Here is a 25,489-nt window from a genome sequence, read left to right as displayed (position 1 = left end):
AGGGCGTGGGGGCGCTGTGAAGGTGAAACAGCCCATTTTCCCCCCATTATCCTTAGGGCAGAGCAATTCCCCGTGCCGCACCAGTCCTTAGGACGGTCCGTTGTGCCGGTCGCTGTCCCCCAACAGAGCAGGACGGAGCTGCACCCTCGGACCCCAAAGCTCCAGGCAGCGATGAGCTGCGATGTCACGATGTTTCCCATCTCACCCCCCAACCGCAGGACATCCCTGACCACAGATGGGGATGAAGGGACGGACGCCGTGGAGGACGGAGACCCCGAGGCAGATCCTGGTGCTGCCGGTGGCCCCGGCTCGCTGCAGACACTTTATTGCCCGGGTGCTCAAGGAGCAAAGCACCAAGCGAGAGGCACCCGGCCCCAGCTCCCTGCGGTGTCTTGGCTGTGAACTTGGCCATGGCCAAGCTTGGCTCGAACATCCTCCCCGCATGTCTCACTTGCAGCCCCGCAGGACTCCCACCGCCTCCTGCACAGCGCAGAAGATCATGTTGTCCAGCTGCAAGGGTGCAAAGGGGGGGTCAGCACCGCGCACCCCGCATCGCGACCCCCCGCGCAACCCCCAGACCACCCACCCACCTGGGCATGGAGCTGGTGTGCGGCCCCAAGGGGTTGGATGCTGTGGTCCCGGAGGCGGACGGCGTTCTCTGGTGAGAGGAACCGCTGCTCCACGCTGATGGTGCTGGTGAGGGTTTGCGCCTGTTCGTACATGGTGGCATCAGCTGCGGCTCAGTTTCCCCAGGGGGCTTTGCCACAACTGCACCCCAAGTAGAGCTGCTTACCTGGTGGGGAGCCCCGGCGGGGACCAGCACCGCGTCCCCCACGAACTGCAGGAGGGTCCAGCCGCTCACCCCGCACTCCTCACGCAGCCGCCTCCGCAGCGAGAGGTCCAGGTAGCGGCCGGGGGGCTCCGCCGTGCCTGCCCCCTCCTGCCCTTGGTCCTGTGGGGAAGTGGGGGTGAGCAGAGCCGGGGTGAGGGTGGCCAGGGCTGCTCCGGGGGGTGATGGCACCCACCTTCTGCAAGAAATCGCGGATGCGGGTGGCATCCTCGGCACGAAAGATATGCCACAGGGCGCCGGGGCGGCTGCCGGCATCCCAGAGCCGCTCCTGCAGCTGCGCGTCCACACCGTCCGCGTCGCCTTCCCGGAGCAGGGCTGGGGGGCAGAGGGGTGCTCAGGGCGGGTTGGGGTGGGGGGACCCCCACTGTGCTCCCACCTTACCCTCAGGCGGCCCCGCTGTGGCGTGCACCAGGATGCTGATGGTGTCGGTCGGCTCCACCGTCAGGTTTTTGGTCCCAATATTTCGGTCCCGGGGATGCACACCTGGGCGGTGGGCGAGCATCGTCAAGGCTGGGGGATACCCAGCTCACCCCCCAACACACACCCTGGGGACCACTTGTGACACTCACCGTAAGCTGCGCAGACCCGCGGGCGCAGCCAGCGCCGGCCCCGCTGGCCCCGCAGGTAGGTGGCCAGGTTGAGGCGGCCGGTGGCCCCACAGTACTCGGGCAGCGGGAGGATGGCACGCAGGTTGGCAGCGCTGGGACACAAATGTGTGTGACACCGAGACAGCAGAGCCGCCCCCGCTGTCCCCAGCCCTGCATCCCGCAGCAGGATGCGTCCTGCATCAAAGCCTCTGCTGTCACCTACCGGCACAGCTCCATGTCCCCAGAGTCACTCTCCAGCTTCAGCAGGTCCCCACCGCCCAGCTCTGGGGATGCTGCAGGGGGGAGCATCATCGCACATGGGTGTCGTGCCACCAGCACCTCCCGGGGAGGGGGGGGGGATGCACAGGCTGGCTCACCCCCACCCTACACCCCAAAATCACACTTGAGATGCCACAGATTCATGGCCCGCGTACCTGCGCTGGTGGCAAAGCCATCCCAAAACTGCCGGCTGCTCATGCGGAGGCGGCTGCCCGGTGCCCGCAGGTTCACCACGTCCACCGCCTGCTCCCCCCGCACCGGGCGAAAGGACTCCGGCCCCCACAGCCCCCCCTCCAGCCTCTTCTGCAGCCCTGAAACAAGGACGGGCTGCCGGGGCAGCCGGGGCTCAGCAGGGCTGGGGGGGTCCGCAGTGTCACCAGGGGGCTGGGGGTCCCCGGGGTGGGGGTTCACCTGGCCCCGCCGCCAGTGCTCCTGGAACAGTTGGTAGTTGCTGGTGTGGCCGGGGTCGTGCAGCCAGAGCAGCCCGCTGGGCGCCAGGGTGCAGGGGGAGCTTTTGGGGCTGGGGGGGCTCAGTTCGCCCCCCTCCTGCCTCTCCTGGATCTTCCTCTCCACCACGCGGGCGATGATGCTGTCTAGGATGCTGGTCAGGTTGTCCTGGGGGGAGTGATGCAAACACCATCAGCCCACCTTGCCCCCCAGGATTGCTGAAGAGTTTCAGGGCGGGGTTCCCTGCCCGCCCCAGGACTCACGTTGGGCAAGGCGGGCGAGACGGGGGCGAAAGCCATGCGCACCCCATCCTGCCCCAGGCACAGCTTGACGGCGGTGGAGGCCAGGAGGTCGCAGAGGGTGCCAGGCTGCACGGCCACCCGCGGCGGGGGCTGCCCCGGTGGTGACCCCCGCTCAGGGCTCTCTGCTTGGGGGAGAAAGGGGGTCAGGGCTGCCCGTGTCCTCCTCCAAATCTCACTCCCCAGAGGGATGCTCCGCAGCATCCCCAACACCCCCCGGAGTTGGGCTGTGCCCACAGTGGGGGGGGCACAACCAGCCCTACCTTCCTTGATGGGGCGGGAGGTGTCGTTTTGGCCATCGCTGCTGTTGGGGAAGGTGGGCACCGCGGCCCCCGGCAGCTCCTGAAACACCGCACACATCTGGAGGGGACACACGTCCCCTGTCCCCAGGGCTGGTCCCCACCCCTAGACACCCCTTTGAAAGGGTTGGGGTGCACCTGCCCTCCCTTCCCCCCCAACCCACAGCCCCCCCCATACCTGGCTGCTCCCCAGGGGCTCTGCTGGGCTCCACTCAGCAGCCCCCTCCCCGCACGGACAATGTGACTCGATGTTGAACTTGACCCTGACCTCGTGCAGCAGCTTCCAGAGCCGGCTCAGGACTGGGGACAGATGGGGACAAGCAGGTCAGCCCTGGATGGTGCTTGGGTGTGGGGTTCGAGGGTTTGGAGTGGGCGGGGACACACTTACCGTGGGCGGGGACACACTTACCACGGGTGGGGACAAACTGCGTGGGGACAAGGGACGCGACATGGTGCTCCTGCCCAGGGATGCACTGGGGTGGCCGCGCCGGACCCTCTGCGTCAGAGAGAGGGCGCGTTCGTCCCCACCAAGCCCCCACGCGGGGGGTGACACCCCCTTTGCAAGCCCCCTCGTCCCCGTACCGTGGCCGTCAGCCTCCCGCCTGCTGCGGTGGCAGCTGGGGCACAGCTGGAAGCCACATCTGGCGCAGCTCCAGTGGGAGTTGAAGAAGCAGCGCTGGCAGGCATCGCAGAGCTGGGGGGCTCCTGCCCCCCGCCTCCAGCCCGTCCCCCCTGCGGGAAACACAGCCCTCAGCCTCCCCGGTGTCCCCAGTGTCACCCTCCGCCCTGGTCCCCACTTACCCTCAGGGTCTCCCGGCCACGTGTCCCTGTCCCTGCGGATGGCCTGGCAGAAGTTGTCCCCCAGGACCCCCAGCAGGTATTTGGCCAGGCAGAGGCTGCTGCCCCCGCAATCAGGGTCGGCCACCTCCGGCTGCAGCGTCCCCTCCTCTGCCTCTCCCAGGGTGCAGATGCCATCAACGGTCAGGTCCCCGCTGTCCCCAAGGGTGAACCTGCAGGAGAGAGGGGACGGGAGGGGATGCTTTGAAATGGGGTGACGAGGGATGCTCTAAAGTGGGATGACACGAAGGATGCTCTGAATTGGGGTGATAGGAGAGGATGCTCCAAAGCGGGGTGACAAGAGATGCTCCAAAGCAGGGTGACAAGAGGAGATGCTCCAAAATGCGGTGATAGGAGAGGATGCTTTGAAGTGGGGTGACAGGAGGGGTGCTCTGAATTGGGGACACAAGAGATGCTCCAAAGCGGGGTGATGGGAGAGGATGCTCCAAAGTGGAGGTGACATGAGTGATGCTCTGAATTTGGGTGACAGGAGGGATGCTCCAAAGTGGGGTGATGAGAGGGGATGCTCCATCCATGCTCACACACTCTGGTAGCCCCGGGCTCACCTGCGGAAGTGCAGCAGCCTGCAGGTGCTCTCGGGGGGATCTTCCTCCTCCTCCTCCTCACCCTGGGGGTCCCTGGGGGCGCGGGTGGCGCAGGTGCAGCACCGTGGGATGTTCTCGGGCAGCGAGGTGCAGGGAACGCTCTGCAGACACCACGACTCCCGGCCAGCACGGCCCGATGTGGCTGGGGGGGACAGGAGGTGCTTGGGGACACGGTGCGTGGGGACCCAGCAGCAGGGACTGGCGCGCCACCCTGAGGGCTGGAAACTGGGCCAGAAAGTAGGGCTGGAAAGTAGGGCTGGATTGCAGAGGTCAGGGCTGAGATGGCAGCGTGTCCCCAAGGAGGGCTCTGACCCAGCCATGGCACTTGTCACCCCCCTGGGTGTCACAGCCAAGGGTGCTGTCCTACCCCAAAGGGACATTTCTATAAATCCCCACCCTGGGAGCGAGTGCCAGACCCAGTGCTGGAAAAGAAACCCAAGCACCCCAGGTTTCCCAGCTCTTGCATATCCAGAGCTCGTATTTTGGGCACCAACAACCAGGATGCAAAACCTCCCCTGGGAACCTGGTGCTGCCACCACCCTCTCCCCATCCCCACCATGCACCCCCTTTTACCTCCCTCTCCCAGCTCCATCCTCCTCTCCTCGGGGTCCCCTCCGTTCTCTACATCATCACCTGCCGTGCCCACGTGCTCGGTGGCCTTTGTGCCCCTCTTGGCCACCGCGGGTCCATCGCCGGTGCCGTGCGGGCGCTTGGCCGAGCGCTTGCCCTCCCCAGCCAGCTCGGGGCCGCCATCCCGGCGGGGGCCCTTGCAGCGCGGCAGCGACTGCTCCGAGTGCCGCGTCAGCCACGTCTTCTTCAGTTTGGTGTGGTTGCTGGGGGGGCACGGAAAACGGCCCCCGGCAATGCCCGGGGGGGACTCGAATAGGTTGAGCACCCCGCAGCCCACCCCTGGGCACCCGTTGCAGCCCGGCGTGGTACAGACACAAGCTGGGGGGGGGTCCGACTTGGCGAGGGACAGCGGGTCGTGCCCATCCGTGAGCGGAGGCGATGGGTCGGGGTCTCCCGGGGGGGAGCTTTGGTAAGCCAGACACTCGTCTTTGGGCTGGGAGGGTCGGCGTTGCCCCAGCTCCAGGTGGAAATCAGCGCCGGGGGGCTGTGCGCCCACCCAGGGCCCCCCGCAGCCCCCCAACCTGCCAGGCTGCAGGAGGAAAAGGGGGTGGCTGGAGCTGGGGGGGGGCGTGCGGACGTGGGGAGCAGGCACCGCCGAGCTGCCCCCCACTCGGCCGTCCCTCCACGGGGCTCCCGGCAGCTCCGGCTCCCGCTCCCCAGCTGCATCCTGGCCCTTGCCCAGCAGCTGGGATGGCGCTTGGTCCTCGGCCGGGGAGGGGAAGCCAGGCTCTTTCTTCGGGTAAAACTCCTGGAGGGGAGCAGAGGGGGTGTCAAGGCTGCTGTCACCCCAAATTGGGTCCCTGCCGCACCTCCATCACCCACATCATTGGGAGGTGGTGATGGGGAGCACCACCAAGCCCTGCCTCAGTTTCCCCCGCCGCCCTCCCGAGCTGGGCAGTTGGCCGGTGCTCCCCAGCCCGTGGGGTGCCCGTGTCCCCTCTGCCGGCGTGGGAAAGGAATGGGGAGCCGCGGCGGCGCGGGGCGTGACGGGCGCACCCACGGGCTGGCAGCGCTGCCTCCCACCGCCCCCGTGCCGCAGCTCCTGCCGCGGTGACTCAGCCCGGGGGAGGAGAGCATCATCCACCTGGGCACATCGCCCCATCCTCGGGGAGCCCTGGACCCCTCTGCCGCCACGCTGTCACCCTCCTGAGCTACAGGAGTGAGCGGGGGGCTGTGTCTCGCGCGGGGGTCACCAACACCGGGTACAGCCTTGGTGCCAGCATCGCCTTTCGCAACCCGCCACTCCCAGCTGGGTTCAGCCAAGGCTGGAGCCTGTTGTCACCCAGGGGAGCTGGGGTGAGCCCGTTGTCACCCAAGAGAGCTGGGGTGCACTGGGGAGCTGAGCATCCCTGATCTGGAGCCAGAGCTGTGCCACCATCAGAGCCACGTGCCACCATCAGAGCCACGTGCCACCATGGCCACCCAGAGCTGCCTACCTTGTTCCCTGAGCTGGAGCACTCATCGAAGGCAGTCGGAGCCATCTTGCACCTTGACGGGATCCCCAGGTAGACGGGGTGGCCCCAGGCGGGCACGTAGGAGCCCAGGTGCCAGTCCACCCCAGTGAAGCGCCCGTCACCCATCGCCCCTGCTCCCTCTGGTCCCCCGCTGCCAAATTGAGGGTCCCCTGGGGGTCCGGCGGGCAGCAGCGAGGACAGGAGGAAGGGGCTGTGCTTGGCGTCCAGGAGGAAAGGGCAGTGGCGGAAAGTTGGGGGCTCACCGTCCTCATCCCCTGCAGCTGCGTGGGGCTTGGGGCGCTGTCCGTCCAGCCCCGGGAAGGGCAAAGGGTAGCGGTGGTGGCTGTAGAGGGCCAGGGGGGCCAGCACGGCCTCGGCCCAGCGCGGTTTGGGGTGCTCCTTGCAGGGCTCAGCCCAGCCCACCTTGGGCTGCCCGTTCCTGGGCAGGAACTCAGCTCCATCCTTGGGGCGGCACAGGGTGTCCCGCAGACACGGGGAGGCCACCGGGTAGGGACAGCCCAGCCGGCCACCGGCCAGCTCCCGGCTTGTCCCCAGGCAGCCCTGGGAGCCCCTCCAGGGACACCCTTTCTCCGTTCCGTAGCTCAGCTTGCCGGGCTCCAGGTAGCCCGAGAGTCCCAGTTCGGCAGCAGCGCTTCGGGGCAGAATCATCCCACCACTCTCCATCCCGCTGGCATCCTGCACCGCGTCCTGGGCTCTCCGCCATCGCAGTGGCGTCTCCACCATCCTCGTGTCGCTGGCCATGATGCTTCACCGCTCATCTAGCGCTCAGCACCATCCCAGACCCTGCGGACAGGGAACGGGACATGTCACACCGCATCAAACCCTGCTGGGGTTGCAATGGGGGAAACTGAGGCACAGGGATGCTGTCACCCCCCCAGCTCCATCATCCTGTGCTAAGATGCGAGGCTCCGTGGTACAAGGAGGGGGTCGCAGGCTCCCGTGCGCCGCAGGGTCCCACCTGGGATGGATGCACGGTTCCGGGAAGGGCACGTGGGGGGAGCCGTGGGTCCCCCACCCTCGTCCCGTCCCCTCCGCGCCCAGCCTGGCCCCGCGCCCGCCCGCTGGCACCCAGCGCGGGGAGGCCTTGCCCCGCACAGGCATTCGCCTCCGGCCAGGGCTGGGCTGCGCTTCCCAGGAGGGTTTGCAGTAAGGGGGGAGCTCCCAGCAGGGCCCCCCCGGTAGAAATGCCTGGGGAGATTTGCTGGATTAACACTGCTCCGCGTCCCGGGCCACACGCAGACTAAGAGTTCGGAGTCGGTCCTTGCGGGACCTGGGGGGTCACAGCCTGTCCCGGTGGAGCAAAAGCCACCCGGTGTCCCCCAGAGCACCCTGCTCAGCAGCTGGAGAAGCTGAGGGGACAGGCGAGTGTCCCTGCAAACCTGCAGCTCAGCTCCGGGGTGGCACAGAACCGCCTCGATGGCTGGCAGGCAGCTGGGATGGGGACAGGAGGACCGTGTGTCCCCAGAGCCACCTGTCCCTTATCAGGGGAGGTCAAAGTCCCCATTCCCACACTATTGCCTAAATCCCTGCTCAGGAAGCACCCAGCACACACACCCCGTCCCTCTGGGACAGGGCACAGCCCCCTCCTGTGTCCCAAGCCCATCCCACCACACACCGTCCTCAGGGTCCCCCCGGGCTCGCCGCGTTGTCCCCTGCCCGTCATCCCATCCAGAGCACAAGCAGCCGATCCCACAGCTCAGCGAGCATCCCCACCATCCCACAGCTACCTGGAGGGTCCATGAGGGGGCCCCACTGCCTTCCCCACGGTGACAAGGACGAGCGGGGGGTCTCTACCGGTGGCACCAGATCCCAAAAAGGTGAAGAGCACCTAGACCCACAGGCTGAAGGGGTCTGGCTCCGGGATCTGGAGGAGGCAGAAAGCCGCCCGGGTGGCCCTGGGGACGTTCTTCTCCGAATGCCGGAGCTGGAGTTTTTGATCCATTGGCATCGGGGGCTCCGTGCTCCTCCTGCCGATCGTCCTACGAGCTCCGGGCGTGCTGGGTTGGGGGATCAGGGCGAGGGGCACCCAAGGGTGCGGTGGCAAGCAGGACCTTCCCGCGGCTCTAGGCAGCCTTGAGCATCTTGCGGCAAGTGACGGCAGGAGGAGGTGGCGAGCGTGCAGCCTCCGCCGGCTCCGGCAGCGACTGGGAGGGCGGCTGAGCTGCCGGGGTTGCTGACGCCGGGGAACCGGCGCGGTGCCGGCGGTGCCACCCAGCCCCGGAGGCACCGGCGGCCGTGCCAAGGGCGGGCAGGTGTGCTGCGCTCTGCCCCGCGCAAAGAAAGCACCTTTTGTTCGGCAAAAACACGGCCGAGACGCCCCGTCGCCGATGAAAGACACCGGCCGCCCGCTCCGGGCCAAACTGGAATTGGGAGAAACACCGGGATGCGCCAAACGCGCCAGCCCCGGTGCCGGGGGGGTGGTGGGGACATGCCTGGCGTGGAGCACATGGCCACCCTGGGGCTCGTGACCCCGCCGGGTTTGCCCAAGCAGCAAGGATCTGACCTCAAGCTGTGCTGCCCGTGCGATGGTGCCGAGTCACCCCGTCTCGCAGCTGAGCCCTGTCCCCTGTCACCGTCCCTTCCGCTGCCTGGGATGAAGGCACAGCTCCTCTGCCTCCCCTCCCGGCTGCACAGGGGCACACAGGACAAGGATGCTACAACCGCATCCCACTGCCCACCCAGGGGTACCCGGGGCCATTTAACCCCTGTCCTGCAGCCACCGGGACCCATCACCACGCGGGTGCCCACGCAGCATCCCCCACGCTGCACCCCGATAACAAAACAAGGACCCCAAACGCAGCAACTCCCCTGGGAGCGACGGATGCTCCAGCCAGGTACACAGGGCAGCAGGTCACACTGAGGTGGGGACCCTATTTCTGGGGTCTCAGCGAGGGACATGGGGGACAAGCGGTGCCGGGGGGGGTTTCTATAAGGTGTGTGTGTCCCAGGGACACCCCACTTGCAGCTCACACACTTACATAAACCACAGCGGCTCTGCACAGCCTCCCCCAGCACGACATGGGGGGCCGGGGGCAATGGGGTGACGGGAGGCCAGGGCCCGCGTGAGCCGAGCAGCGTGATTAACATCAGACCTACGGGCTTCGTTACAGCTCAGCAGCTGCCGTGTGGTCTGGCCCCGCCAGGAGCCGGGAGCTGCGCTTAACCCTTGCCACAGTGCCGGCTGTCACCAGGGTCCCTTTGCATCTGTCCCACCTCCAGGATCCCCTCTCCTTGAGGATGGGAGGGCTGAGGAGCCCGGCTGGGACTTGCAGCACCCATGGGTGCCAGGGAACAGGGAGGGGACCCAGACAGGGCTCGGGGCGTGGGCGAGCCCGCGCCTTCCTGCGATGAGAAGGTGCTGAAAGAGAAACTCTCCTCCCGTTCCCTCCCTGGGGATGGTGGCTCCGGCGGGGCTGGGATTGAGCCTGCAGGTGGGACGGAGCCCAGGAAGGGGTGCAGGGGTCAGTGGGTGCCCGTGGCCATCGCGACAAGGGACCAACAGAGGAGGGGACAAGCAGGGACTACGATGGACATGCCACCCTGATGCTGGCAAGCTGTGAGCAGCCATTTCTGGGACAGGGGGGCGGGATGCTGAAGGGACAGGAGGGAATTTCCCACCCTGCACTGGGGCAGCATCCCTGGATGGTGCGCCCTCCCCACGCTCCCGCGGCTCCTCGCCAAGCCCCCCGGGGTCAAAACAGCCCTCGCAGGCAAGTTCTTCTGGGGTTTGGCCACCATCCCACCCTGGGTCCCCCGCTCCCTGCCTTGTCCCTGCATGACCCGCCAAGAGTCCCCCAGGGCAATGCAGGGGGGTCCGGGCTGGGCTTGAGTTTTGCCAGGTCAGGCTTTGCTGGGAGAGAAACTCGGCGGGGGTGGCAGTGCTCGGCGGTTTGGCACAGATGGTCCCAGAGCTCCAATCTGCCTGGTTTTTCCCTTAAATCAGAGGGACGGCGAACACCCGCGAGCCGAGCCCTGGCCAGAAAGTCACCGCGGGAGGCCGGAAGAGCCCGAATTAGAATCCTTGGCATCCCTGCCCCGCTCAGCGCCGGGGGACGGGGCGGGATGCTGCGGGGACGTGGGGTGGAGGGACGTTGTCCCCACAGTGTCCCCTGGGACCACAGGGGGATGCGTGGCCATGCGGGGCAGGGGGGTCCAGGATGCTCCAGCACTGGGGAGGGATGGGGGTCCCAGTGCAGAAGGGTCACTGGTCCCACAACACCCCTCTCTGCGCTGATGCTCTGGCAGCGTGGGCAGCCTGGCAGCCTTGCCCCTGTGTCCCTGTCACCTGTCCCCTGCCCAGGGTTGCTCCAGGAAAGGGCTCCACAGCCCCCAGACCCACAAACCACCTCCGGAAGCCTGAAATCCAACGTGCAAAACAGACTCCACATGCAAAACAGACTCCGCATGCCCCCTCTCCATCTTGCCCAGAGGCCCCTCCAGCTCCTTATGCATCACAGAGCCCCAGCCCTTCCTCCTACTCCTCCTCCTCCCAGCCCCAGCCCGGCACACACGTACCTGCCTCCACTGCGGTGCAGGTGAGGAAGATGAAGATGCAGGCAGAGGAAGGCAGCCCTGTCCACCCCCGCTCTGCCCAGCACCGGGCGCAATGGCCGCGAGAGCTTTCGCTAATCCGCACCCAGTGCTTAAAAGTAAATAAAAAAGAAATAAAAAAAAAAAAAAAAGAAAAAAGGAAAAAACCCACAAGACGTCAAACCTTGAGGAGTCTGGAGGCTGCGGCGGAGCGGAGGGCACGGGAGGACACTCACTCCCACACGAGCAGCTTTCTGGGAATTAGGGCCGCAACCCAAGCGCTGCTCTGGCAGCCTGCGCTCCCCTCCAGCCCGGCTGCCGGGACGGGGGGGACCCGAAAAACCGTGCCACCGCCACCCCGGCCCCGCTGCCGCAGGGGCAGCCGCTGGTCCTGGTCCTAATCTCCTGCTTTTCCCCCCGGGGAGGTGAGTAAGCATCGCTAATCCCGCTGGCTTGGCTGCTGCGGAGAGACAGGCGCTTCCTGCAGCCTGGTGGGTGCAACCCGACACCCCCTACCCTTCCTGCCCCCCCAGGTGGGGAGAGTGAGGGGCACCCCTTCTCTGGGCACCTTTTGGGTGCTGCACGCCCTCAAGGCAAAGGCTGAGATGGAGGCAGCTTGTCCCCATCAGCAGGGACCAGGGGACACGGCAGCCAACCCACCTTCACTGGTGTCCCCCCCCGTGCCAGCCCCACGCACGGTGGGGGGATGCAGGGCTGGGTGATGGACGCTCCATTCCCCACATCCCTGTGCCCATCCCAGGGGAGGACGAGCCACCCCAGTGAGCCGCAGCTCGGGGACACAGCGCTGTGCCACCCCCTCAGCTCCCCCCTGTCCTGTGCCACCCCCTCAGCTCCCCCCATCGTCCGGGACTCCTGTTTACCCAGCCAAGCAACCGGTTCCAAATACCTTGATGTAATTAAAAGCTCGGCCCCAGGGCCAAAGGCTTAGGACGACAGCCAGGGACACGGGCAGCTCTGTGCCACCTGCACCAGGACAGGCTCACCCTGGGCACGATGTCACCTACCTGGGGGCAGCTGGGGGCTCCTGTCCTCAGCTCGGTCCCCTTTGGTGTCTCCACCACCGGCCAGCCGTGGTGATGGGTGGCACTGATGGGGTGACACGGCGAAAAGAGTCCCAGAGGATGGGCAGCTCCTATGTGATCCCCAGCACCCCCAGAGCGTGGTCCCCAAAATCCCCGGCTGCTGGTGTCACAGCTCAGTGACACAGAGCCGGAATCACCCTGGATGCCAGGGCCAGGCTGGCTGGGGACAGACACGTCCCCGAGGGGACAGACAGCTGCGGGGGGGCAACATTCCCTCAGCCGTGTCCTCCCACACCCCCGTCACCTCGAACGTCCCCTCCTGCCACCAACCTCCCACTTGCCATCATCTTGGGGTAGGTGGGCATTTGGGGACATGATGCTGGGGGGGGACGCAAGACAGGTGGTGTTTGTCCCCCCAGCGTAGGGGAGGAAGGTCTTACCTGCCTGGTGGTGACAAGGTGGGGGTCTCATCCCCTACCCAGCTGAGCCCCCCACCCAGCACCCCCCATCCCCCTCTTTGCCCTGTGGGTTGGGAGGCAGCTGAAACCTCCCCAGGGGCTGCCAGAAAAATAAAAAACAGGGGGGACAAAAAAAAAAGAGAGAGAGGCTGCATTTAAACAACAGACATAATTATGCTTTTGATACCGTCTGCTAAAAATACAAGCGCTGTGCCGCGGGAGCCATGTGTGCGTGGCCTCACATGGCGCCCGCCTCCAACAGCTGACTCAACGGCGGGGACGGAGGGGGCCGGGGATGGGGGGGCTCAGAGGGGACACCCTGCCACAGAGGGGGCTGCTCCACCAGGGACCCCCAAACTGGATGGTTTAGGCGGGTGAGGCAGCCCAAGCATGGCACCAGCATCCCACCCCCCTCCCAGCACTCAGTTTGAGATGGGTAAGGGGGAGGATGGGGGCTTGGGGGTACCCAGCAGGATGCTGAGGGGTGGGTGCAGACCCAAACCAGCCAGCGGCTCTCAGAGATGCAGGCAGGAGAGCAGGGAAGCCCCGGGAGGGTGGGGGGGCCCGGGGGGCACAGCAGGGCAGTGACCTGACCCTCGCTCCCACTAATGCCTTCCCAGCAGGGAAGCTGCTTACGGGGACATGAGCCACCCGGCTTAACGTGACCTCCCGCCACCCCAGGGGTTCGCTTCACCCTGCTCTGCTGGGGACAAACCCCACCGGGGCGAGATGGAGACCCCACGGTGGTCGCAGCCCCCCAGTGCCAGCACAGCCTGTCACCCCCTCCCCGCAGGGGACATCGCGGCAGGCGGGCGAGCTCAGGTCAGGCAATTGCCGGGCTGGGGAGCTGCCAAGTTAGGGAGATTACGGCTTTGCTGACTGCAGCCTGGCACCGGCCCCCGCGCTGACACAGCTGGGATCAGCGCTGGCACCGGGGGACACGCTGCACCACCCCGGGCAGCTTCGGTCCCCTCCTTGGGTGCCTTTCCCTGGGGAATATACTTGCCAAAAGGGGCCAGGTATCGGAACTCGTGGTTCCCTTCCCAGCTTGAAGTCGCTTGCGTTGTGCCTCAGTTTCCCCAAGGGACAGCGGTCGGCGCTGACCTCCCGTCCTGGGGACGGACGATGCTCCAGCTGCTGTCTCACTCACCATGTGTCCCCAACCAGCCCTGGGGACACTGTGCTGCTGTCCCGTATCTTTGGGGAACCCCAGAACCCAGCTGCGGTACCCCAGGCTGTATCCTTGGAGGAACCGCGTTCCCTAAGCAGCTTTAGGGGGATTACGGGCAGCCCCCTTGGCCCTTGTGCTGTCCCCACCCAGCCTTCCTTCTCCGCTGCTTTAAATAATCGTCTCTGAGACAGTTTTACTTGGTTTAATCCAGCCACCTCCACCTAATCTGCTCCAACACCCCTGCCTGACCCCAGCAGGCTCCCTGGGGGGGACAGACACTCTCCCTGCCCTGGGAAGACCCCCCCAAAAGCAAAAAAAGAACATCAGCCAGGGGCTAAAAATAAAGGTGGCCTGAGGGGTGAGGGCAGGAAGGATTGGGAGCGAGGGGATTGATGCCAAAGAGCAGGGCACCGGGGGACAGGAGAGGCAACACGAGCATTGTCACCTTGTGCCACCCTGCCTGCCCCACAGAGGTTTTGTGCAGGGGACAAGTCCCCAGGGGAAGGACAAAGGGAGCTGAGACCCCTGGGTGGGACTGGGGAGCCCTGGCAGGGACAGGGCAGCTGCCCACGGCCACCCGGACAAGTCAGGATGGTGACCAGGATGGGGACATCTGTCTGCAGCCCTGGTTGTGTGTCCCAGCTGCTGCTGCCACACCGTGGGGGACATGGCTACTGCAAGGAGGGGCTCAGATAGCCCCAGCACCCACAGAGACCAACCCGCACCCTCCCGCAGCCCCCAGCACCCCAGGGGGACCCACGCAGCCTGGGGAAGGGGACAGCAAAAGGGACAAAACTCCCAGTTCTGAAAGTCTGAAATAACATTTATTTTTCCACGTACAAAACCCCCTTGTCTGGGAGAACATTAAAAGCCGCGTGGTGCCGGGCAGGGCACGGTCAGGCACTGGTACCCCGGTTTCAAGTATGGGGCGGGGGTCAGTCTGCAGTTTGGGGGGTGCTGGCCAAGGGACTGTGTCTTTGGTTTCAGGGGACAGATGGGACAAGGCACATCCCCTTGCTGGGAGGGTGGGGGTGTGTGGACTAAGGCATCGTGGCAGCAGGAGGGGGGCCAGCAGAGCCCGTAGTGTTCATGGGGTGGGAGGAATGGGGGGGCTCAGACCCCACGGGAGAGGCGCCGGCGCTGACCCGCAGCAGCGGTACCTGGGAAGGGGACCGAGCTGCCCTCCCCTCCGCGGGGCAGTCAGAGGTGCACAGTGCAGATGGAGAGGTCAGAAAAGGGATTTACAGTGTGATTCGGGGGGAGAAGCCCCCTCCCCAGGACTGGTTGTGGGGGGGCACAAACCGTGGCTCCCTCCTGGTGCTGCAGCAGCAAATTGGCATTAAGACTCTGGTGGCGGGTTTCCCCAGGGCCGTTAGCTGTCCTGCTCCGGCGGAGCCGCTTTCCTCCTGATCCGGCTGCGCAGGATTCGGGAAGAACCCTGGGCAGGGGGATGGATGGTTCAGGGCCCCTTTGCCCCAGCGTTACACCCCCAAATTCATCCCCTCCCCCAAACCCCCACAGTACCTCTTTGCTCGGCGCCGTCCTCCTTGCTGCGCGCAGGCTCTGGCGGGGTGAAGGCTCCGGAAAGATCTGCGAGTCCGACCAGAACTCCTCGTCCTCCGTCTCGCTGTCGTACCGCCGGGCAGCCGAGGGCGTGCTGTGCGCTGGGAGACGGGGGGACGCACCAGCTCACATCACAGCCCCCCCATGAGCATCACTGGAGCCCCAAAGCGCTGTGATCACCCCCCTGGCTCACCCAGCAATGTCCGGCGGTTCTCCTGCTCCTCCAGGTACAGGGGGTCCCGGTAGTGCAGGGGGGTCTCGTCGGGGATGGAGCGCAGGTCCTGCATGCTGAAGCTGCGGAGCCGCCCGGCCAGCGCGCCCTGGCTCTGGGAGGGGACGGAGAGGATGGAAATGAGCCCCTCAGGGCAAAAAACAAAGCGCTGGGGACACCCAGGGTGATGCCATTGCATCAGGCAGGGCTGTGACACCACCAAGAGCACCCACGCTGGGGTGGGAGTTTCCTCCTGGATCCCCGAGGTCAGAGCATCCTCGGGGACACCAAGCATCCCGTCCCTGTGCCCGGTACCTTGGTGGCCGCCTGGACCGCGGCCGTGGCCGCCAGGTTGAGGCCCCTCTTGCCGAATCGCACCATCATCTCATAGCTGCGCTCCCTGGCCTGGACGATGTACGTGTCGATCTCCTGCCGAGACAACCGCGGCGGTGCTAAGTGCATCGTGTCCTGGGGCATCCCAGGGTCCTGAGCACCCCCCAGGGCACACAGGACCCCCAGAGCCAGGCAGCTCTTACCTTCTCCTTGCGGGACAGCGTGGGGTGCACGAATTTGCGGTAGATCAGGCTGGAGCCCCGCGTGTAGGGGGAAAGCAGCCAGATGACAAAAGCCATCTTCATCTCGTAGTAGAAGGGAAACCTGCCAGACAGGGGAGGTGAGAAGATGCTGGGGGTGGCCCAAAGGCACATCCTTGTCCCTTGCAGGAGGGTCAGTGCCTCTTCCCCATGCAATAGCCACCTAGAGACCTCTTCTAGCAGGCAGAGGGGGGAGACAGCCCCTTCCTTCCTCCCCCCCGGGCATGGGGAGCCTGACAGACCCTCACCCCCGCACCAGCCTCACCAGGAGATGAGCAGGTCGGTGAAGGTCTCGGTGGCCGAGAAGAGCGCAAAGACGATCCAGTACATCATCCAGCGGACCTGCGGGGAGGGGGCGAGCCCGTCAGGCTGGACCCCGGGACGGGCCCGACCCCCCCGGCCTCCCTACTCACGTATTCCCGGATGTTTTTGGTCCTCACAGCCTTGTAGGAAGCGTAGGCAGGGTAGAGCATCCCGAAGAGCAGCCTGGAACGGAGCGGTGTCCCGGCGGTGTCCCCTGCCAGCATCCCCGACCCCCCCGCAGCGCGGGCGCCGTGCCATCCCCTCCCCAAACACGCACCTCGTGCTGCGGTGACTCAGCCCGGGGCACCAGCGGGGGAATCGCCCCCCTCCCAGCCACGCAACGCGACCGGGTCACCGCGACCACCCCGCGGGGACCCCACGAGGGACCCCTGGGGGCATTTGGCCACCAGCCACCCAGCCCAGGGGTGCAAGCGGGTGACCCCAGGACACGCTCACTGTCGCCGGGACGGGCGGGGGGGTGACAGCCGCTTCGGGACCACGACACACATGTCCGGGTCGGGGGGTCTGGCTGCCCCCATACAAGCGCATCCCCCAACAATTCCTGCGTGGGGCGGCTCTGCTGAGCACCCCACAGCGGGATGGGGACACAGACCCCCATTAAACAGAGACCCCCAGAGGAACCCTCACCTTGCCACCCCCCCCAGAGCACCCCAACCGTGCAGCTGACCCCCGCACAATGGCCACCACCCCGGAACCCCCCCTTTTCCCACGCAACCCCCCCGCACCGGGACCGCCCCGTCCCGCACTCACACAATCACCCGGCTGAGTATCCAAGTCACCATGATGCGGGCGGGCCCGCACCCCCGGGCCGTGCCGGGGAGCCCTGGGCTTGCAAATCCGCCTTGTACCCCCCTCAGGTGCCCCCCCAAAAAACCCCCCCTCGCCGGAAATTAAGGCAACAAATTAAATGTTGCAGCCGCGCGCCCCGCGCGTGCGCCGCAACGGTCCCCACCGCCCGTTCTTCAAACGGCAACGGCGGGCCTTAAAAGGGCAACGGCGGCCTTTAAAAGGGCAACGGCGGCCCGCAAGCATAGCGAAGGGGTCCTACAAAAATAGTCGTGTTTTTAAATGATTTTTTTTAGAGGGAGAACCCTTTTGTGTGATGTTAGGGTCTTCTTTTTGTTTGTTTGATTTGGAGGTTGGTTTGTTAGTTTTATTGTTTGGTTGGTTTTTGTTTAGCTGGGTTTTTTGTTGGGTGTTTTTTTTTTTAATGCTCAGGTTGGGGTGCACATGCAGCACAAGGCACTGAGCACCCCAAAGCAACACCGGGGGTGCGAGAGGTCAGGGAGGGCGAACAGGGAGGCTGCGGATAAACGGGGCATTGGGCGGAGGTGGGAGTGCTGCCGGGTCATGCCAAGGGAGTCAGACGTGCTGACACCACCCCGGCGTGTTGATTCAGTGGGGTTCAGCCTCAGCCTCTGCGAAATCCCCTCCCCGACACGCCTTGCTTGGGTTTACATGTGCGATTAACCTCAGGCGCCCGCTCAGGAGCGCTGCTGAACCGGGGCCAGCGCTCTGCGGCGGGCGTGGATCCCTGCAAGATGCTCGGGAGAAAACAGAAGCTGTTTTCTCTTCCCAGAACCAGTGCAAGGCTCAGAGCCCCCTTGGCCATGCACCCCCAGCAGTGCTCCAGGGCACCCCCACCCGAGTCACAAGCACTTTTGGGGTGCCAGCACCCCTCTGTGCTGCTCCTTAAAATCTGCCATTTCCCAGCCGGGAGCTTCAGGTCCTGCAGTTTCAGGTCAAACCCGGCTCCCAAAAAACCGGCAGTGCCCCCAGGGCACCTGTTACCTATGAGAGGATCTTTATTTGTGAGTTTAATTGGTGGTTTTTCACGTACGTGCTAATAATATAGCTGGGGGACAGGGAAATGCTCCCCTGGAAAACCAGCCGGGCGGCTGCGCGGGTGCTGGTGCAGTTTGGGGTGCAATAGGATCCAGCTGGGACTCCCCGCCCTGGGGAAACACCTCCTGCTTCCCCGCCCCCGCACTGTGGGCAACTACAGCAAAAAAGAACAAGATAAGCCACATATAGGGCATGGAGGACCCTAAAACAAGGGTGTTCCCCCTCCTGGGCTTGCTGGGCCTTGTACAAGGAAAGGGGGGCCGTGGGACCCCCAGCTGCGATGTGACACAGAACAACCGTGGGCAGACACAGGCAGGGCTGGGTGTCACGGTGTGTTTATTGTGGGGGGCGTTTCGGGGGGGGGTACACACCTTGGGTACGCTGGGTCCTGCCCGGCAGCGAGGGGACGTGGGCAGAGGGACCTGCTGGATGTGCACAGAGGGGACTGGAACACGTCAGCCCTGCTTCTGAGGGTGATGGCACCCCCTTGGAGCAACCCGCCATCCTGGAGCATCCCATCTGCATCCTCTTTGGAGCATCCCGCTGGCCTGGAGCATCTCGTTCCTCAGGGCATCCCATCTGTATCCTCCTCAGAGCATCCCATCCACCTCAGGCATCCCATCCACATTCACATTGGAGTATTCTGCTGGCCTCAAGCATCCCATCCACCTCAGGGCATCCCATCTGCATCCTCCTCGGAGCATCCTGCAAGCCTTGAGTATCCCATCTGCTTTGGGGCATCGCGTCCACATCCTCCTTGGAGAATCCCACTGGCCTGGAGCATCCCACCCTCCCCAGGGCATCCCATCTATATCCACCTTGGAAAATCCCACTGTCCCAGAGCATCCTATCCATCTCAGGCAACCCATCCACTTTGGAGCACCCCATCAATCTGGGAGCACCCCAGTATGCCAGGAACACCCCACCCATCCCTGGCAGCCTATCCCTGCCTGTGCACATCCCTGCCTGCCACCCCGCTCCCATGTCCCCAGCCCCCCTGCCACAATCCCCCAGCCCCCCCAGTCCTGCCAGCACCACAAAGCAGACACCCAAAGGCACAGATCTGTGGGGCTGGGGGTGTCCCACCCCCCTGCCCACATCCCCGGGGCTGCTGGAGGGGTGGCTGTGGGTGCTGCTCATGGGGAAACCACAAGTCCTAGGGGGAAACTGAGGCCCGTGACTTCCCCCAGCAGCTGCGTGGGTGAATTTTGGGGGGCCAGGAGGGGGCTGCAGGCAGGAGGAAGGGGCTGGCGGGCGCATGCGTGTCCTCGGGCAGGGGAACCGAGAGCCACCTCGGGGACCCGCGAGCGCCCCGGGTTCTGCGTCCCCGCTAAAGGCTGAGGTCCACCACCACGTGCCGGTACACCAGCGTGTTGGCCTTGAAGCTGGGAGCCAGGAGGAGCTGCACGTCGGCGGCCGGCACGTATCGGAAAGCCCGTGGCGCCTGCACCGACAGCTCCTGGAACTTGACGAACTTCTGCTTCTCCTCTTCCCACAGGTAGACGTGGGTGAAGGAGAAGTCGCTGCCCAGCGCCAGGTACCGCCGGCTGTCCACCGAGAAGGGCTGCATCACCATGGAGCCGCGCGACGGCAGCGTCTGCAGCTCCACGAAGCGCTGCCCTTCCCACCGCACCACCTTGGAGTCCCCGATGTAGCGGCTGAGGCAGAGGAACTGGTCCCGCTTCACCTTGAAGTGCTTCACCATCTGCACATCCAACATCTCCCCCACCTCCCCCTGGGGCGCAAATTGCTTCTGCGCCCGGTTCCACTGGTAGATGATGGGGGCTTGGGAGCTGCTGGAGATGATCAGGCGGGGTTTGCCGTCGTTCTCCACGTATTCCACGTCGGTGTCGCGGTGCCAAGCGTGGAGGGCTTGGTGGGAGTAGAAGCCATTCTGGTTGAGGCGGTAGAGGCTGGTGGAACCTGCCTTGGAGCTGTCGGCGATGACGAAGTACCAGTCGCCGTCGATCTGGAAGGCCTCGATGTCGTTGGGCTTGCGGGTCTTCTGGCTGTCGATGTCTTGGATCTTGATGAACTTGTCCACGGCCGTGTCCCAGCGGTAGATGTAGGAACCGCCGAAGAGCTGGGCCACCACCACGTAGAGCTGGTCCTGCGCCACGATGGGCTTGCAGTGCACGGCCGAGTGAGCTGCCGGGCAGGACCACGTCACACCGGGGCTGTGCCCTCACCGAATTGCTCCCAATCACCCAAAATGGGGGTCCCAACCCGGGAGGGGACGCCTTACCGGGGATGCGGTCAAAGTCACGCAGCTTGCGCTCCACGTAGTCCCACTTGAGGATGGCACAGGAGCTGGCGCTGGGCTGTGCCAGCGCGATGTACAGGTCACTGGCGTAGGTGAAGGGCTCAGCCGACACCGCCTGGAAGGGCAGCACCTGGTGCACCACGAAATCTGGGGGAAGAGGTAGTGATGAGGGTCTGGACACCCCAGAATGGGTTGGGTGGTGTCTGTGGTCCCTCACCCGTGGTGATGCACTGAAAGTCACCCAGCGCCAGGTCGCGGATGCGCTGGCCCTCGAACTGCCCGGGGCTGCTGCAGAAGGTGGCGGGGACCGTGGTGTTGGTGCTCTCCAGCCACTCCACCAGCCACTTGATTTTGCAGTCGCAGGCCAGTGTGTTGCCACGGAGGTCCCTGCCGAGGATGTCACCAAGTCACCCCCTCCCCAAACCTGGAACACCAGAACAACACCCTGTCCCCAGCCCGGTGTCCCGGGTGCTCTGACAGCCTTACAAGTCGCTCAGGATGTCCAGTGGCTTGAAGAGATCCCGGGGCAGCGTCTGCAGGTTGTTGTTGGCCAAGGACCTGGGGGCGACACAGCTCTAGCCACAGCCAAGGGACAAAAGCCATCCCGTGTCCCCAGGGAACGCAGGACCTCCCTGGTACTCACAGGTGGGTCAGAGACTTGAGCCCACGGAAAGTGGCTTTCGAAAGCGCCTGGATGTCGTTGTTCTCGATGAACCTGGATGGTGGCACAGCTGCTGATACCCCTGCCCTCCCCATGTCACCCCCACGTCCCCGTGTCCCCATCCCACGCACAGGTACTGGAGATGTGAGAGGCCGGTGAAGGCGTCATCCCCGATCAGCGTGAACTTGTTGGAGTTGAGCAGGCTGCAAAGAGAGAGGGGTGGCGTCAGCACCCTGGGGACAAGGGACACTGGGGGACACCAGGATGCTCGGCCAGCGGCGTGGGGGACGTACAGGAACTGCAGCGAGGGGATGTGGGCGAAAGCCGCCTCGCGGAGCTCCGTGAAGGCTGCGTTCACCATCGTCCTGCCGGCGACACGAGGCTTCAGGGCTGTGCGGGAGAGGGGACGGCAGCGGGGGGGCTCCACCACCCCCTGCCCTTCAGCAATGTCCCTGCTGTCACCCAGAGCATCCTCACCAGGGAGGGGTGCTGGGTGGGGGGCAGCGCATGGGGGAGCGTCCCCAGCAGCAATGCCCCACGCTGGGGGTGACAGGGAGGGGACGAGGTCCTCAACCCTGCTGCGGCATCTGGGGGATACCCAGGTCCCCTGACCCCCCCAGATGAGGTGCAAATGCACACACATACATGTACACAGATGCACATGCACGCACACACATGCATATGCATGCAATGCACACACATCCACACACATGCATACACATGCACATGCATGCACATACATGGACACACATGCACATGCATGCACACACATGCACCCACATGCATCCACCACACGCACGTCCATACAAGGCTCAGGCGTCCCCTGGGCCATGCACCAGGACCCGCCAGCTGTGTCCCCTTGGGGCTCTGGTCCCCAAGGTCACGGCAGACGGGCAGCGCGGCTGCAGCCCCGCTCCATCCCTGCTCCATCCCTGGCTGATGGATGGCTGCAGGTGCCACTGCTGCAGGACACGGGGACCGGTCCAGAGTGTCCCCAGCTCGCTCCGTCCCCCAGGAGACCCCCACACTGCCCAAACCCTCCCCACACATTTGTAGCACAAAGAAAGGGGATGCTCTGTCACCCCAGAGCAACCAGCATCCAGAACCCCGGGGATGCAACCTGGTCCTTGTCCCCACAGCCATCCCGCTGCCGGGGTACTCACAGCGAGATGATCTCGGGGGGCAGATTCTTGGGCACAGCCTTGGAATCCACGCAGAAAGCTGTGTCCCGGGTGCAGGAGCAGCTCGGGGGGCAAGGAGGTGGCCGGGGGGGCCTGCGACCCCCCGCTGGCAGCCAGAACCAGGCCAAGGCAAGGAGGAGGAGGAGAGCGGAGAGCTGGTCCCTCGGCATCCTCCTCCCGCGCTGCAGCTCCATCCCTGGCCTAGCCCTGCTCTGTCCCCCGCAGCTGGTCTCTCTGTGCCCAGGAGCTGCGGCAAAGACTTTTATTCTATTTTTCCTTCTTCCTTCTCTTTTCTTCCTCCCGCTGCGGTTTCAGCGCGGCGGGGAAGCGGTGCCGGAGGCTGGCGGAACGCGAGGCGCTGCTCTGCGGCGCACCATGCTCCTGTGCTGCGGGGAGGAGGGAGCGAAGGAGGGAGGGATGCGGCTGAGTGACAGCACCAGCATCCCAGGGGACGCGGGTCCTGGCCCGCTCTGCAGGTGTGAAAACGGGGGGATGCACTTGGGGGGGAGCTGGCTGCTGGGGGGTGCTCAGGGATGGGGGGCAGGAGGGTACCCGCTGGGGTGATGCCACCGCGGTTCTGCCGCCCCGTTGTTGCTGCAGTGCCGCCTGCACCAGCTGCCCTGGCACCGGCCACCCGTCTGTCCCCTCCATCCCGTCCCAGGCACGGTGCTCCCCGCCAACAATGAGCCCAGCCAGCTCCTTCCCCACGCCGGGGGGGGCACACACGCAGCTGCCCACGCACAAGGCTGCAGGAACCAGGGGTGCAGCACCCCAGTGCTCAGGGGTTGAGTGCGGAGGGGGGCACGCTCTGTTTGCCTTGACCCCCCCACACCGCCGCCCAAATGCCGGGAAAAGGCTCTCGGAGGCTTCACGCCCCTTCCTCAGCTCCTCTCCCTGCTCAGCAAACAGCACAAGTGGCACTTTGGCAGCTGGGGTGGCCTCCACCCTACCGCCCCCGGAGACCTATAAATCCCCCCGACTCCATCTGGCAAAGGGACAGGAGCCCCAGAGCGAGGGAGCGATGGACGGCAGCTCCAAGGAGCCGCTGCTGGAGGAGGCGCCTCCGGTAAGGAGCACCCACCACCCAGCCCATGGGGCTGAGCACCCGGTGCCATCCGTGACCCCACGCCGGCGGCTCAGGTGCGTGCTCCCTTGTGTCCCCCCCAGAGCTACACGGCCTCCCACCGCCTGCCCTGCATCCCCCACCAGCTCAAGTGCCTCCTGATCGTGGTGGTGGTGGTGGTGGTCCTGGTGGTGGTCATCGTCGCCTTCCTCCTCCTGGGGCTGCACATCACCGAGACGCACGCCGAAACGGTGAGGTGGGAACGGAGTGGCGGTGTCGCCGGCTCTGGTGACACATTTGGGAATAACACCGGCCACTGGTGCTTTGCGGGGATGGGGTTTAGACCCCACAAAGCTGCCTGACCCCCCCACTGCATGGCAGGTCTTGCGGATGACCATCCACGGTGGGGATGGCGATGGGACCCCCCAGCAGCTCTCCATGAGCAAGAAGGAGAGGACAGGGACATTCGTCGTGCGGGACGGGCTCAACACCTCCGCCATGGTGGTGTACGACTATGGAAAGGTGTGCGGGGACAGGGCACAGCGTGGGGGTGGTGGCAGAGGGGACAAGGATGAGCTGACCCGGGTCTGCTTGCAAGCAGCTGCTGGTCGGCTACAGGTCCTGGCGTCACCGTGTCTGCTACGTCACCCGCATGGACAAGGACAACATCCCGGGGTTGGACGCTGTCACCGAGACCTTCCAGCGTCGGCAGGTGGGTGCTGGACATCTGAGTGTCCCTGTGTCATGGGCAGAGGGGGCTGGTGGCAAGCTGGAGGGGACGCTGCCATGGCCAAGGGCGGCACCCCCCCCGTTCTCTCTCCCACAGGCTGAGGTGGAGGAGGTTGGGGACAATGACATCCCGCTGGCCGACCGCTCCCTGCTGGGCACCACCGTCAACATCCTCTGCAGCACCGTGCCAGTGTTCTGGGCATAGCACCAGCTGGGGGGACGGGACAGCGGGGCGGGGATGGCACTGTCCCCACGGGACATGGAAGTGGGGATGTCACTGTCCCCATGCTCCTGGTGTTGCCGGGCATCTCTCCTCCTCCATGGCTCACCATCCACAGCCGCTCAGCACCGCAGTTTTCCCACGGCACTTGCAATAAAAACCTGGGATTTGCTTTGGGATTCGCACCTCTGTCTGCAGAATAAAACTTGTGCCCCCACCTCCGAGTGCTGCTCTTGTCCTTCCCTCCGAGTGCTGCTTTTGTCCTTCCCCCCATGCTGGCCAAATGGGGTGCCAGGGCGAGGTGACACGGTGCCCCAGGGATGTCCCCCGGGGACAGAGGTGTCCCTTGTGTTGGTGGGCTCAGGACAAGCCCCGGCTGAGGAGCACCCACAGCAGCACACAGTGCACACCAGGCTGTGGGGCTGCACGGCCAGTGTCACCCCCATGTCCCTTCCTGCATTCAGAGGGAGAATGAGATGTCAAGGGGACCCCCTGCACCCCAGTGCACCCAGTCAGGGCCTGGGCCACCCCTCTAGGACACGTCCCCATCCTTGTCCTCTCCCTTCTCCCCTCTATCCCCCATATGTCCCTCACTCCCAGCAGCTCCATCTCCTCCGCTCCAAAGCAGCCAGGGGGGTCCTCCAAATGCTGCACCCAAGAATGGGGGCTCGACAGGGCTGGGTGGGAGAAAACAGACCTCGGGGGGACCAAATCCAGCCCCCAGGAGCACAGCAGCAGCGTGAATTAACCTTCCAACAGGCGCTAACTTGGGGTTGTCCCCAAAGCCACCGCCACAGGCAGCAAGCAGGGTCACAGCTCTTGGAGGTGACACTTTGCTGGGAACAGGAGGGAAAGCACAAGTTGTCACTTGTCACCATGAGGCCAGCAGCTCTGTGCCCCCAAATCTCCAGCCTGTCCCTGTGTCACCCCAGTGAACAAGTGGTTACTTGTCCAGGTAAGACCGAGGCGGTGTCACCCTGTCCTGCTGATTGTCCCCACCAGGTGACACGCCGGAGCTGGGACCCCCCGCACCTTGAGCAAATTTGCACTGTGTGCACTGCTGCCAACCCCAAAAAACCCCCCACCAGCAACACGAACCCCGGCAGCGCCCGAGCATCCTCAGGACGTGGTGACAGAGCCACCGGGACGTGTCCCCACCCCATGGTCACCCCGCTGCCACCCCAGTTTTGCGGTTTGTGGGAAAGCTTTGATGTCCTGTTTGCTCTTCGCCCACTTTGAGCAAATCCAGGTGCTCGAGCCTGCGAAGGGACACGGGCACCAAGCCAGGTCTCGCCTTGCCTGTGGCCATCGCCGGATGCTCAAGCC

The 25,489-nt window shown here is 65.0% G+C and overlaps 4 protein-coding genes across 4 annotated transcripts; 1 reads left to right on the top strand and 3 right to left on the bottom strand.

The window, feature by feature from the left end:
* Positions 1-322: 322 nt before the first annotated feature.
* On the bottom strand, positions 323-8,168 carry HR (HR lysine demethylase and nuclear receptor corepressor). Its single transcript, XM_071799287.1, has 19 exons — positions 8,036-8,168; positions 6,270-7,091; positions 4,777-5,581; positions 4,165-4,345; positions 3,563-3,771; positions 3,344-3,493; positions 3,171-3,257; positions 2,940-3,061; positions 2,726-2,804; positions 2,427-2,587; positions 2,128-2,331; positions 1,872-2,043; positions 1,661-1,730; positions 1,420-1,550; positions 1,232-1,333; positions 1,026-1,165; positions 794-952; positions 591-710; positions 323-510 (listed from the first exon to the last, which is right to left on the bottom strand). The coding sequence occupies exons 2-19, from the start codon at positions 7,047-7,049 to the stop codon at positions 448-450; spliced, it is 3,735 nt and encodes a 1,244-aa protein (XP_071655388.1). The 5' UTR covers positions 7,050-7,091; positions 8,036-8,168; the 3' UTR covers positions 323-447.
* A 6,144-nt stretch (positions 8,169-14,312) lies between these two features.
* Positions 14,313-16,803, bottom strand: REEP4 (receptor accessory protein 4). The gene is made up of 8 exons (XM_071799346.1): positions 16,458-16,803; positions 16,291-16,363; positions 16,143-16,219; positions 15,821-15,941; positions 15,600-15,713; positions 15,267-15,399; positions 15,035-15,174; positions 14,313-14,948 (listed from the first exon to the last, which is right to left on the bottom strand). The coding sequence occupies exons 2-8, from the start codon at positions 16,348-16,350 to the stop codon at positions 14,883-14,885; spliced, it is 711 nt and encodes a 236-aa protein (XP_071655447.1). The 5' UTR covers positions 16,351-16,363; positions 16,458-16,803; the 3' UTR covers positions 14,313-14,882.
* A 1,562-nt stretch (positions 16,804-18,365) lies between these two features.
* Positions 18,366-22,821, bottom strand: LGI3 (leucine rich repeat LGI family member 3). Its single transcript, XM_065856871.2, has 9 exons — positions 22,704-22,821; positions 22,134-22,537; positions 21,264-21,335; positions 21,102-21,173; positions 20,953-21,024; positions 20,796-20,867; positions 20,527-20,696; positions 20,292-20,456; positions 18,366-20,194 (listed from the first exon to the last, which is right to left on the bottom strand). Exons 2-9 carry the CDS (start codon positions 22,343-22,345, stop codon positions 19,377-19,379), a joined length of 1,653 nt encoding a protein of 550 aa, XP_065712943.1. The 5' UTR covers positions 22,346-22,537; positions 22,704-22,821; the 3' UTR covers positions 18,366-19,376.
* A 285-nt stretch (positions 22,822-23,106) lies between these two features.
* LOC136112256 (surfactant protein C-like) lies at positions 23,107-24,190 on the top strand. Its single transcript, XM_065856801.2, has 5 exons — positions 23,107-23,217; positions 23,319-23,465; positions 23,596-23,736; positions 23,816-23,926; positions 24,041-24,190. Exons 1-5 carry the CDS (start codon positions 23,173-23,175, stop codon positions 24,146-24,148), a joined length of 552 nt encoding a protein of 183 aa, XP_065712873.1. The 5' UTR covers positions 23,107-23,172; the 3' UTR covers positions 24,149-24,190.
* The last annotated feature ends 1,299 nt before the right edge of the window (positions 24,191-25,489 follow it).

The sequence above is a fragment of the Patagioenas fasciata genome, chromosome 26, assembly GCF_037038585.1.
Source record: "Patagioenas fasciata isolate bPatFas1 chromosome 26, bPatFas1.hap1, whole genome shotgun sequence".
Taxonomy (NCBI): Eukaryota; Metazoa; Chordata; class Aves; order Columbiformes; family Columbidae; genus Patagioenas; species Patagioenas fasciata.
Note: the sequence above shows the minus strand (reverse complement) of the source record. Positions and strands in the feature narration are given on the sequence as shown.

Coding starts and splice junctions, on each gene's coding strand:
- LOC136112256 (XM_065856801.2), top strand. CDS start 23,173: ATGGACGGCAGCTCCAAGGAGCCGCTGCTGGAGGAGGCGCCTCCG. Junction 23,218..23,318: donor TGCTGGAGGAGGCGCCTCCG/GTAAGGAGCACC, acceptor TGTCCCCCCCAG/AGCTACACGGCCTCCCACCG. Junction 23,737..23,815: donor TGGTGTACGACTATGGAAAG/GTGTGCGGGGAC, acceptor GCTTGCAAGCAG/CTGCTGGTCGGCTACAGGTC.
- REEP4 (XM_071799346.1), bottom strand. CDS start 16,350: ATGCTCTACCCTGCCTACGCTTCCTACAAGGCTGTGAGGACCAAAAAC. Junction 15,714..15,820: donor CGCTGTCCCGCAAGGAGAAG/GTAAGAGCTGCC, acceptor TTGTCTCGGCAG/GAGATCGACACGTACATCGT. Junction 14,949..15,034: donor GGACGGCGCCGAGCAAAGAG/GTACTGTGGGGG, acceptor CCCCCTGCCCAG/GGTTCTTCCCGAATCCTGCG.
- HR (XM_071799287.1), bottom strand. CDS start 7,049: ATGGCCAGCGACACGAGGATGGTGGAGACGCCACTGCGATGGCGGAGA. Junction 5,582..6,269: donor GCTCCAGCTCAGGGAACAAG/GTAGGCAGCTCT, acceptor GCTCCCCTCCAG/GAGTTTTACCCGAAGAAAGA. Junction 2,588..2,725: donor CTCCCGCCCCATCAAGGAAG/GTAGGGCTGGTT, acceptor TCCCCCAAGCAG/AGAGCCCTGAGCGGGGGTCA.
- LGI3 (XM_065856871.2), bottom strand. CDS start 22,345: ATGGAGCTGCAGCGCGGGAGGAGGATGCCGAGGGACCAGCTCTCCGCT. Junction 20,868..20,952: donor CTCAAGTCTCTGACCCACCT/GTGAGTACCAGG, acceptor TGTCGCCCCCAG/GTCCTTGGCCAACAACAACC. Junction 20,195..20,291: donor TGACTTTGACCGCATCCCCG/GTAAGGCGTCCC, acceptor CCTGCCCGGCAG/CTCACTCGGCCGTGCACTGC.